This window comes from Berghia stephanieae, chromosome 8, assembly GCF_034508935.2.
Source record: "Berghia stephanieae isolate SIO BIC M18660-M18661 chromosome 8, UCSD_Bste_1.3, whole genome shotgun sequence".
In the NCBI taxonomy this organism is placed as follows: Eukaryota; Metazoa; Mollusca; class Gastropoda; order Nudibranchia; family Aeolidiidae; genus Berghia; species Berghia stephanieae.
Genome location: NC_088367.1, coordinates 15,391,688 through 15,404,542, shown reverse-complemented (window position 1 = coordinate 15,404,542; position 12,855 = coordinate 15,391,688). Strand labels below are relative to the sequence as shown.

Below are 12,855 nucleotides of genomic sequence, written 5' to 3'. Positions count from 1 at the left end.
CTTCTAAAGGTTAAACTACTATCGACCAAATCTCCTAAATTATTTTTCCCGCACTCGACAACCTTTCTGAACCCACTCGGTAGCTGCATGAATGACAGTGCAATATTCAACCAGATGCTCTGCAGTATCTGGATCGTTACCATGAGTGCAAGTGGGTGATGCCGGCATATCACACCGATGCAGAATAGCCGTCAGACAGGTCTGGTACAGAATCTGGACATGTTCTCTCAAAAGAGGCGACGTCCCCGACCCGCAGAGAACCGTATTCTTTCAAGTTCAACATTATCTCACCGTTGTTAAGTACAAGGGCCGCCGGAATTTTATTTGGCTTGCAATGAGATAGTTACCCCGCATTCCCTCTCTATTTTACAAAGCCATCTCCTGGTAATCTTCTCCCGCCAAAATTGAGCGGGAGGTGGGGGATTGCTGCGATAACCAGGCCCAAACTATTTTAATACCACCACCACCACCACTACTACTACTACCACCACTATTACTACTACTACTACCACCACTACTACTACTGCTACTACTACCACTACTACGACTACCACCACTACTACTACTACTGCTACTACTACCACTACTACGACTAGAAATGTGTGTTTATATTCTCTTCAGTAAAACGTAACTTGCACAAAAATTCAGGCTTTGTTCCACTGAGAGCTTAGGTATTGACTGTCAGAGCTGATCCCTCAGTGGCAACCCCCCCCCCCCCCCCCCCCCCCAAAAAAAAAAAAAAAAAAAAAAAAAACCCAAAAAACAAACAAACAAAAAAAAACAAGAAAATATAGACAAAAGAAGCTCGGGCCTGGGACTGTGCATGGTTAAACATAGAAGTTTATTATTTCAATTGTGTTTTAAAAAATGGACAGAATAATCGTCATCATAATAAATGTCACTACCATATCATTAAAATAATTATGCATTACGGTGATAAATTGTAAAACAAAGCATTGTAAGTCAACAAACTCGGAAAAAACACAATACAAGACAAAAAACGAGTACAAATACAAACTTTTTATAATTCTTAGAATGGATGCTTAACATTGAAATCTTCAATTAACTTCGGTATGAAATTAATTAAAATGTACACAGTAAAACTGCTTAAACCAAAATTTAAGGACAAAGCATAATGCCTAACAATCAGGCATGATTCAGACATGTTGCTCATTTATTATTCATGTGCGCTACAGTTGTGTATTATGACTAAGCGCCAAGTCGACCCCCCCCCCCCCCCCCCCCCCCGTTGTGCCATAAAGTAAATTGACTGCATTTTGCATTGGGATTGTGCAAGACCGACAATATCAACTACAGCAAATTAGTAGTTATCAATTTTATTTATACAAATAGGAGAAGGAAGGTAATTCTTTTCAGTTTTTCAAAACAAAATGTTTCCCTGTGCGTGACTCCAACCCTTTATTCAATGGAAATAACTAATTTTCTCAGCTCTCCTTTGTTTTCATGTCGCATTATTTTCGCTGAAATACTTTGAAAGAAGACTTTTTCATAAACAATCCATTGAGAATTAAAAGTCTTGTAATTTTTATTAAATTCATATTTTATAATTACCTGACTGCTCGATCCGACTGGCCACATTTAGAAAACCTTTATAGTTTGTGATTTAACCATTTCATATTGTCAAAATTATCAAAATAATGAAGAGAAGAAAAAAATTGCATCGGTTCAAATTGTTTTCGAGTATTTTTTTGTTGTTATAAATTTTGCCTCACCAATTTCAGTTCGAACGTTTTTTACTTTCTTTTCTTTATTCGCCTAAAAATATTTCAATCAATATTAAAGACATAGCTTACCATCAAACCACATCATTTTGAATCTCTGAACCCTCTAACTTTAACTTTCAAAAGCTATTTGCATTACTGAAGATACGAGAATTAAAAATGTTTTTAAAAAATTCTCTGTAACCATGTGTGCAAGTCAATAATGATCACAGCAAATATTATAAATTGTATATTTTATTTCCCATTTTTGGATGTTTATTTGTTTGTTTGTTAAACACTCTTTTCTCTACTCCATCTCTGGTTGGTCATTAAAGCATTGGAACAAAATTCCGAAATTGAAAAATACAAAACAAACAAACAAAAAAAAACAACAACAAAAATGAAACAAAACTGTAAAATAAAATAAATTAAAAAAAACCCACACACACGAAAAAAAAAACGAAACAAAAATAAATAAAATAAAATAATTTTTAAAAAAACCCACAAAAATTAAAAAAACAAAACAAGAAAAAACTTAAGACAATTATGACGGACACAATAATGAACAGTAGCGGCCACTGTAAATACAGCCTTGAGGGTCTTGTCAAAAAGATCAAAATGCTAAATGTGTCTAAAGTAAAGTTTGCCTCTCACCAGGAGACCATTTCAAAGACTTATTAAACAGGTACATATTTGGAGCAAATACAGGAAAACAAATTACATTTTGAAAAACAAATTTAAAAAAGACACCCCCCCCCCTTTTCCCCTAAAAAAAAAAACATCAATAAAAAATATCAGATTGGTGACCTTATCAAGTCATGCTTATGTACGACAATAAATAGAAACTTCAAATAAATACACCATGTGTAAAAGTGATTACGCACACAACCTGGTAAATTCATAATGTGTTGGTAAAAGCAATTACATAGAGCATAATAAATAAAATATGAACGTGACATTATCTTTAGCTTACACTCCACTCCTTCCATTTGGGATTTCATGGACTCTACAATAATTGTAAATTTCAGAACTAAAATCAAATTCATTTTCAAATTATATGGACACATATCTGGTCCAATCTGTATTGATTTCAATTTTGAGGCTTCTTTCTACTTAATGATCACCTTAATGAGAACATTTTAAAAAAGTACATTTCTTAATAAGATATTACATTTGAACAAAATCTTAAAGTTACCCATTTATTTGAATAAAATGAAAATTTAGTGTCACTACTCAAGATTTTTAAAAAAATTTGCAGTAAAAAAATATGGACGGTTTAAATAAAATAATCATATCAAATACTTCTCACAGAGGAAGTACATCGCTCCTTCTGTTGTTATAACTAAACTGGCGAGAAGTCACAACGACATATTAAAAAAAAGTAATTTCAAAGATAAATAATATAAAAGTAAGTTAAGCAATAAATCACCGTCATAGCCATATTTTGTTTATTATTATACTGTATACACCTGTATACAGGTAAAATGTTGAAAGTCAAGTTTAATGACTTCTTCATAAAAACTGACTGATTTGATCAGACTGAGCAATACCATCATCGGTTCATATTCAAAAGATTGTCATCCATCTATAAAATTTTGGAAAATAATAAAAAAAAAAAAGTAGAAAATCATAAGAAAATAGTCATACCTAATGTTAAAGATGAATTTTAGTTTTAATGCTTCCTAATACATATAACAGGTCCGGATAAAACAGGGACCCGGTTATGACAGTTTTTACAAAAATCCCTGGGTTTTTTTTTTTACCTATTTGCCCATCAGTAAAATTCACCAATTATATCAGGGACTTTTAAGAGCCTAATCGGTTATAAAAAGGGTGTTGAAACCCAAACAATATCTCCAAATACAATGCATTAGTCCACGTTATGTAAGCCTACAGATAAAGGTAATGGGGAGCTAAGCAATACCTAGTCTGTGAATAGAGATAGAGGAGATTTGGCTATAACAGGACTAGGATTTAACATAGATTATAGGCTAATCCCACCATTACTGATACTGTTATACTGAGGTTCCACTGTAATTGTTAAACAATAATAATAATAATAATAATAATAATAATAATAATAATAGAAAATGTTCAAAGAAGGGAGACACACAGGTTATTTGCAGTTGGGGACGAATCACACCATGTAAGGTGAATGTATTTGGATTTATATAGTCTTAAATAAAGGAGAATTCCAGGAGACCTCATTCAATCGTATAAATTGGTCCATCATGAGGTTCACTTGGATACCTCCAAATTCTTTTTTCATTTTCTATTAAAAAATTATGAGAGGAGACCATTAAAAAATCTTCATTGATAGATACAAAACTAGCATAAGGGGGAAATATTTTTCTTCACAGAACTGTAAAAATTTGGAATAGTGTGAAATATGAAATGAAAAATTCTGCTTCTCAGGACATATTCAAAGTAAAGCTTAACAAAGAATTAATCAAGTCCCCAGATAAAATTATGACTAAATATAAATTTGCAGGGTATTCAAATGTCAGTTGGCCTAAACAACCCATTACATGATATGATATGACAATAATATCATCAAAATCATCATCATTGTTATTATTTGTATTATAAAGCCTGACCCCGCATTTTTTTGCAAAACATATTTCAAAATTTTGCAAAGAAAATGATGAATTTTGCAGAAGAAATTAAGTAAATTTTGCAGGTTTCTAAATATGTTGTATCACACCTAACAGCTAACTCCGTGCAACCCTTGTAATAAAATATCCCCGCGGAATTACGCAAAATAATGGGACAAAAAATGGCAAATTTTGCATGAAATTATGCTGATTTGGAAATCGGCACAAAGTTGGGAAAACAAAATTACAATTAAAAAAATTGCTGTCAATAATAAAGAAAAATCAAAGCTTTCAGGGTTGCCTGGCTCAAACTTCTCCTTCGATCACTTAAAATCATATTGCTTATGTTAGACCAAGGGGAACCACTCCAGTAACCTTCATCACCGCGGGTTCCCCGCAAATTTCGAAAAAAAATTTTAAAAAAGAATCAAAGAATTTGTCAAAAATTTGCAAAACGTGCAGATTTTGAGGTTGCAGCCGCAAGCTATGCAAAAAAAAACCCAAAATCATATGGATTAACAAAGAAGTAGATGGATGTAGTACTACAATCTGATGACAAGCCCAAATGATTGAAACAGCTGGTTGTCCTGAGCAATTGTCCATAATTTGTCATGTGAGGGGTCAGATCCCTGAACCATACAAAATGTAAATTAATAATACAGAAATAAAAAAAAAGTAAACAAAACATTAAATAAATAAACAAATAAATAAATTAATCGACAATAATTAAGTAAATAAATAAATTAATTAATTTGAAAATATAGAGATAAATAAATAAATAAAAATATTGTTTAACAACCACTCCACAACCAGTCAAAATGCTACCAGATTTTAAAAATAAAATATATTCTGAAGTCTACTTTGAAACTAAGCCTCGAGCAGTCGGGTACTTCTGTTCATCCACTCGCTTGGTTCCAACTTTTTGTCTGAAAGACAAGAAAGTAAAGATATTGATGCCTTTTGTTAATATTGTTTGATATTGTCTGAAAGACAAGAAAGTAAAGATATTGATGCCTTTTGTTAATATTGTTTGATATTCTATTCCCGTCAAATAAAAGGCTTGAACAGTTTGCTGGCTGAGAAGATAATTACTCATGACTCAAATGGTCTTGGGTTCAAATACCAGTGTCTCAGGGGTAAGGGTCACCAGATTTTTTTTTTAAACAGAGAAATTCCTTACCAATTGGACAGGTTAAATGGGTGATCCCAAGAGATCAATTGATAGACCAAGGGAATGGTCTCAGTCCACGGTTCAGTACATATATTTTTTTTTCTGACCCTTCTTTCCAACCAGTAGAAATTAGGTTGCTGGACCAAAAAGTAGCATTACATTGGCTTGGTCAATTTAAAAATAAACTGGATAACTCCTGCCTCCGTGGACCTTATGGCTCTAAAGGAAAAGGAAAGGCTAAAAGAATAATCTGGCTAGACTACTATTCTACAAGCAATAAACAATATCATGGCTGCCAGCAAATGGGGTTTCAAAAGACCTGAAAGACCTGAAATTATTTTTGGGAAAACCTGCAAACCTACAATTTTACAACAAAGCAGGAGTTATCCAAAAAAAAGCATAACAAAACCCAACTAACTTATACAGGAAACGGGATTATGTTTACTGAGGAATAAGATTGACATCAAACAGCCAGCATAGCTCAACAAATTATAAACTTACTCTAGTGTTACTCTGAAAAGGGACAATCTGGCACTCATGCAATATTAATTATAATTCTTTTTTTATTCCTTTTAAATGACCTAAACTGAAAGGCAAAGCAATTTTCGAAAACCCTAAGAGACGAACTTCAAGTTCCCTTATTAGTGTCCTACACTTTTCATGTCTAATAAAAGGATTCATCGTATTTGAAGAGTTATGACAGCAACGCTGAAGAAAACTTATGCTTCAAGGCGTCATAGCTTCAAATAAGTTTAAGGGATAGAAGGCAGGATGGGGATTTTCATATATTTTCAAGGTTATATCCCATACATATTTATCATATCTACAATTCTCAGTGACCAGAATCACAAGATTTCAATTACAGGCCAAATGGAGAAGAAAATCTACGATTTTACAGTGTTACAATTTTTTAGTTTTCTTTCTTTTTTTTTTCTTTTGAGTTTTCTTGACGACCTGAAAAAAATAAAATAAAGTTGGGATTGATTGTCTTGGTCACTGGATTGATTTCCAATATTTCATCAAGTGCTGTTTTATCCATTACTCAAAATCTATCATTATCTATATATTCAAACACATCTATGATTTAAGAATCACTTCTCTCAACCTATATACCAACCTGCTTGTTCTTCTCTTGCTGCCAGATTTGCCATTATATGTGCTGTTGTAGATGGAAGAGTTTGTCCAAGGAGAGAATGTTGAAGAAAAAAAGAGAGAGAGAGGAAACAAACATTTCAAATTAGTGATCTTAATTACAGTAGTACAATCTGAAAAAAAAAAGAATATTATTTTTAATGCAGCTATTAAGGATTATTTCTACACCATGTTTTACAGAAACATCTATATGATAAAAATCAAATTAAATGCAAACTATTCAACTAAATGAGACAAGAAATCAAAAATAAATCCCATTACGCTAAAGTCAAATTATTGTTTTATGTCCTTTCTGAATCAAAGGGTAACTTTAGAGATTCCTCTCATAATCAGCTCACCTTCCATCAATGTCAATATCATCCTCATCCTGCAGAGCAGCATCTAAAGCTGCCTGAACTCTTGGTGCCACAGTAGGGCCTTCGTAGTCTCTAGTTGTTCTGTTGGGCATATCCAGCTCAATGTCTAATATATTCTCTGCCTAGAGAGGTCAAAAGTTAAAAAAAAGAAAAAGTGTTTTTAATTGCAGAGTCCAAGAGGAACTCATGAGATTTTGTATTACGCAATGTCCACTTAATGAACTCAAAGCCTTTTAAACCCATTCCAAAGCCAATAGCAAAACTTGACTTGTTGGATGAGACATTATGACGCTTCTAAGGCGATAAATATCACCCCTCAATTCCAGGGACGGCTGGTAATAATGGGCAGGGTGGGCAAATACCAGCCTGTTTTTTCAAGTTATATGCTGTATTACCAGGTCCGAAATAATCAAATTTAAATTAGATAATTTCAAAAGTTACTAATTAAACTTGATACTTCGTACTGAAATCAATTTGTGTGTATTTTTGATAGATTTCGAATCACCATGCACCCCTGAATGCATAAACCAGGATACGCTCCTATTCTTTTTTTATCACCCCCCCCCCCCCCCCCCAACCACTCCACTCCGCCCCATCTCATTCATCGTCACGTCGCCTGACGATTTTTGCTGTCTGGCCTCTCTAGTACTAGGTCGGGCTAATTCAAATGAGCCCACCTTATTATCCAGTGAAAACTAAATAGGGATTTTGGCAAACAAACTTTTTCTTATTTATTGCCTTACTTGTGCTGGTACCATTGATGTAATGACTTTGGGAAGGTTCCAGTATTGAATTAAATTTATTAATTTACTAATTTTATATCAATTTAGTATTAATTTGTGTTGTTTTTATATATTTGTTTATCCATTTTAAATCATTTCTTTTTTTCTCGTTTTCTTTAGTGCTTCTCAAAACTCATTTATTTAAATTGTTTTCTTATTTGTTTTTTGTTGTTGTTTTTGGGGTTTTTTTGTTTTGTTTTTTAACAAATTGATTTGTTAGTTTTTAAAAAATTCTTAGAGTAATTACCGCTGTATTTTTATTGCCAGACAAAATAATTTTGCATAACAATGCAATTTTCTATTGTATTCCGTCTAATAAAACAAAACACTTTTATTCAAAAGTCACGACTAAATAAATATATAAAATACAACCACCATTTTGTTTTTCTCAAAAATTGAATTAGTATACGAGAAATTCTCTTCTGAGAAAGGAGAGAGTTGAATTCTAACTAAGTTATAGAGGAAATAAATACGTTTAAAGGAAGGGTGGGCAGATTCCGTACTTGCCCGTCCTGAAGCTAATACATACATAAGATAGTTCGCGATGAAAGGCGGGAAGCTAGGGGTTGGTTGTGTGAGGAGTAAAGATAACACGGTCGTTATTGTCATAGTCTAACGAATGCATGAGGAGAGATTGGTAACATTATTTTGTCTTAATTGTATTGTATGAAGTATTGGCGAAAGTCTAAGATTAAATAAACTTTGTTTTTGTTTGTCTTATTTTGACTATGGAACTAATACTTGTCATAGCAGACCTGCCTACTTGAAATAGGAAAATAAAAATCGTAGTTTTCAGGGCTAATAAAATCGTAGATATTTTAACAACCATTTAAAAAATATCACCGGAATTTTCGTCTGTAGATATCAAATTTTAATAGACGAGAAAAATGATTGGAAACGTAATAATGATGGTGATGGTGGTAGTGATAGTGGTAGCGGTGGTGGTAGTAGTAACGATGGTGGTGGTAGTAATGATGATGGTAATATTATTATTGTTATTATTATTATTATTATTATTATTATTATTATTATTATTATTATTATTATTATTATTATCATCATCATTATTATTATTATCATTATTATTATTGTTATTGTTATTATTGTTATTATTATTATTATTATTATTATTATTATTATTATTATTATTATTATTATTATTATTATTATTATTATTATCATTATTATTGTTATTATTATTATTATTATTGTATGTATTGGTGGTATTTCTATTGTTGTATTTTTTTGGTGGTTATTAATGGTATCAGTTTATTGTTTGGTTCCATTTACCATTTTTTTTTTCCACTTTCATGTATGTGGTCATCAAATTGTATGATTTATTGTCGAAAGCCTAAGATTGAATAAACTTTGTAATATCGTATGGTAATTATCACTGTCGACGACATCGTCGTTGTCATCATCATCATCATCATTAACAACAACAACAACAACAATATTAACAACAAGTACTACAATAGCAATAAAAACAATATCAACATCATCATACAATTTCCGTTATCGTCTCCACAACTATCATTCTAACCAACAGCACCACCAAAACCACTACCATAATTACATCCTCCTCCACCACCACCACCACCGCTACCACTATATCAACCACTACCACCACCGGCACAATCATTCTAACCACCAAGACAGCAGTAAAAATGATGCAATTTGAGCCCTGAATGAAACTCGAGTCATATCGCTGTTGTTGCTTCTCGATGAAAACTTTAATGTTACTAGAATACTACTGAAAACCAGTAATGTAACAGAAATATTAATCTCGCCGTTGAGGGATTAAAGCATCTCTTTAATTTTTCGAGTGAACGAAATGGCTTGTATTGTCAAGGTGTTGTCGCATTATGTCTCGTCGCTTTATTTTTTTTGTTGTATTCTCTTTCGTGCTTCATTTTTGATTACGTTTGGAATACTTAAAATCTACTGGTATTGTCATTTCATTGTGAATGTGATTATTTGTGGTTGAAATATTATTTTTTAAAGGTGAAAAAAAATAATTAAAATAAATTAGATAAATAAATAAATAATAAATAAATAAATAAATTAATATATATATATATATATATATAAATATATATGACCGAATCATCTTTGCCCCACCACTGTAAATAGGCTAGAACCGCCACTGCTCAATTCTACCATTTAACCTTCCCAAATGAGGCTCAATTACCACATAAAACAACAGCACTGCATGCATTCCCAGTGACTACTAAAACACACAACCAAATAATAATGACATGTGTATTCATTTTCACATACCCATCTACTTTATATTTGTTTGTCATTGATTGAAAAAACCCCAAATCATCTCAGTCTGACATTATGTCAGGGTGAACCAACTTAAAATTTACTTTAATATGCTTTTATTGGGGCGAATGAAATCGACTTTTGTCGTCTGTGATCATCCCAGACATAATACAATTCAAAGGTGAGGGTGACTGTGCCATTGTCAGAAATCATAATCAATTTGCAACAGACCAATCCGGTTTATGAACAAAGCAGATTTAGGCATTAACAGATGAGCAGAGAGTAATAACCTTTACAAGTATAAAAAAAAATTTTTAATGGAAAGTTTTTATATAGCACAAAATCCACTCGATGTCTCAAAGCACTTTACAAGGGAAACATAATCCTTTACTTTTGCCAATAGACATTTTTCTTGAGTGAGTACTTGTGGCACTAAACAAACTAAATTGGTTTTGCTTAGAATTAAATTGAGCTTTTATATAGCACAATATCCACTAAACATGCTCAAAGCACTTTACAAAGGGTCCCTGGCCAACACCAACATTTAATATTTAGGATGGGACATGATGCCTGTTAGGCGATATTACAATTTTTTTCGGACAGAGATAACGCTGTTAAAGGCCAGGTACCCATTTTACACCTGAGTACGGTGAGAGAATGTGAGTAAAGAGCCTTCTTCAAGGACTCAACTATGTGCCGAGCGAGGCTCGAACCCAGAACCTTCCGATCCGAAAGCGATTGTCATACCACAAGACCACATAGCCGCTTAATTCAAAGTTTGACTGTACTTATGAGACTTTACGGTAACAAGGAATGGTATACAACTGACTTGGTAAACAATAATGCTTATAGCCACCAACATTTCACCATGGTAGCAGTAACAGGACCATAATTTAAGAGATAAGCTAAGCTTAATTCAAACTTAAACCCACACAGAGCTGCACAAAGGTAGAATTTAAAAGAAAAATACACATTTTTTTTTTTTAAATGATCATTAAAATGTTTAAAGTGGATTGCCTCCTTCTCATTGAATACTCCAAATCTGGGCAAAAGCCAGTCACCCATTCTAATACATGGACAGAAAGTCATATATGGAATATGGAGAGAGACAATGAGTGTGGGGAGATAGAAAATAAGTAAATATTTAATCAGTCTCACCCACTTACTGCCCACCGACTAAGAAAAGATAAATCATTACTACCCAAATTTTGGATTTGTTCTATCAAACAATCACCATTGAGCCAGCTTTTGTTATCATAACAAACCTTATATCTTGGGTTGCCTCCCATAGCTGCGGCTACCCTAGCAAACTCAGATACTGGCCGTCTGTTCCCAACAGCAGAAGAGGGTCGTTTGGCCATGGTTTCAGCACTAATGGTAATGGATGTAAAAATGGAAGAAAATTAAATTACAAACAGTGATTGGATGGAAAGGACAGACCTAGTTGTTCAAATATTACAGCTGAACAGAATTATGACTTATATTTGTTTCCATTAGAAAAAAGAAAACGACAAATAAAACAAAAAAAATAAAACAGAAAAACAAAACAACAACAAACAAACAAACAAAAAAATTCCAACTCTTCTAGCAAAAAATGTTAGGATTGGGAAATTAATGTGAGATGAGACTGTGAAAAAAAAAAACATTAAAAAAAGTTCAATGTTACTTGCTAATATTATTGTATAGATGATGATAGAAAAGATTGCTATTGTGTCCATACAAAGAGATCCTATTGTAATAGCTGTCTGATTTAGAGGTCTCTGCATTCTCTTCCTCTGAATGTATGTTGTATCTAATCAAAATATCATATCAAACAGGGAAGGGTGGTGGAAAGAGAAAGAGAGAGAAAATATGACACATTTAATTAAATTAGTTACATGTGAAATCATATTCATAATACTTATTCACGTTGTATATCAAACAATGGAATTATATTTATTTCAAAGTTTTCCAGAATTTAATTTGTGACACTTTACAAATTTCAGTTAACATTTACATGCCAAGGACTGACTTTTTATTGGCCAAAGGCTTTAGCTTCCAATTGTCCTCGTCCTCGTCAAAGATAGCTCTATTCATGATCTTGGTCTTGTCCTCCGTTGGAATGAAGTTTTCAATGATCAGCATTCTGTCAGGTTGTACATAAGGAAAAATTCACATTTTATACATTTATACATAAAATGGTGTTGTAAAGGGTAAGAGAAATAAATATGAGGTTGAGAATCATAGCTCAATTATGACCAAGTCATACTTTTGGAAGTTTCAAATTGGACAAAGTATTTCTTATAATAAGCAGTTGAAATTAAGGAAAACGAAGCTTTGGTGATTTGTTTGTTTGTTTGTTTGTTGCTTTAGGTCTCTTCCAACACAATTGAGGTTATATGAGAGACCGCTGAAACAAAAAACAAGCAATCTAACAAAAATAGTACAAATGTCAATCAAAATCATAACCTAAAGATATCATAAGCTAAATTATAAATAACCAAGAACAAACAGGCAGAAGATTTACAGGAAAAAAAATATCCCCTGTCAAAAATACAATCACAAACCAAAGAAGCAGGATAGGCTAGTAAAGAGAAGAAGAAACGACATCACTATCGGATCGTACACCCATGCGAACATCATAGGTATATGATTCAAGGGTGATGCTCCCATCCAACCACCTGCGAAGCTTCGGTGAGAAGCAGAGACAATTTAATAATATGAAAATTACAATCTAAAAATTGAAAAATTAAGAATAAATTTATCATAATAAATATCAATCATAACTCAATATTACTTGAGTTTCAGCTCCCTTGTCAGCTCCATCTGCGT

General features: G+C 32.6%; 1 protein-coding gene across 4 annotated transcripts in view; it reads right to left on the bottom strand.

Annotated features, from left to right (window-relative positions):
• Window positions 1–3,852: 3,852 nt before the first annotated feature.
• LOC144978234 (kinesin-II 95 kDa subunit-like) overlaps window positions 3,853–12,855 on the bottom strand; it is a 37,679-nt gene continuing 28,676 nt past the window's right edge. For all 4 annotated transcript variants that reach the window (XM_078924042.1, XM_078924041.1, XM_078924043.1 and 1 more), the window contains exons 19-24: window positions 12,821–12,855; window positions 12,056–12,169; window positions 11,310–11,415; window positions 6,977–7,116; window positions 6,604–6,645; window positions 3,853–5,241 (exon numbers count right to left, since the gene is read on the bottom strand). The exon at window positions 12,821–12,855 is cut by the window's right edge and continues 84 nt beyond it. In XM_078924042.1, the coding sequence (XP_078780168.1) occupies window positions 5,172–5,241; window positions 6,604–6,645; window positions 6,977–7,116; window positions 11,310–11,415; window positions 12,056–12,169; window positions 12,821–12,855 (507 nt within the window). In that variant the 3' untranslated portion in view covers window positions 3,853–5,171. The remainder of the gene's footprint in view (window positions 5,242–6,603; window positions 6,646–6,976; window positions 7,117–11,309; window positions 11,416–12,055; window positions 12,170–12,820) is intronic.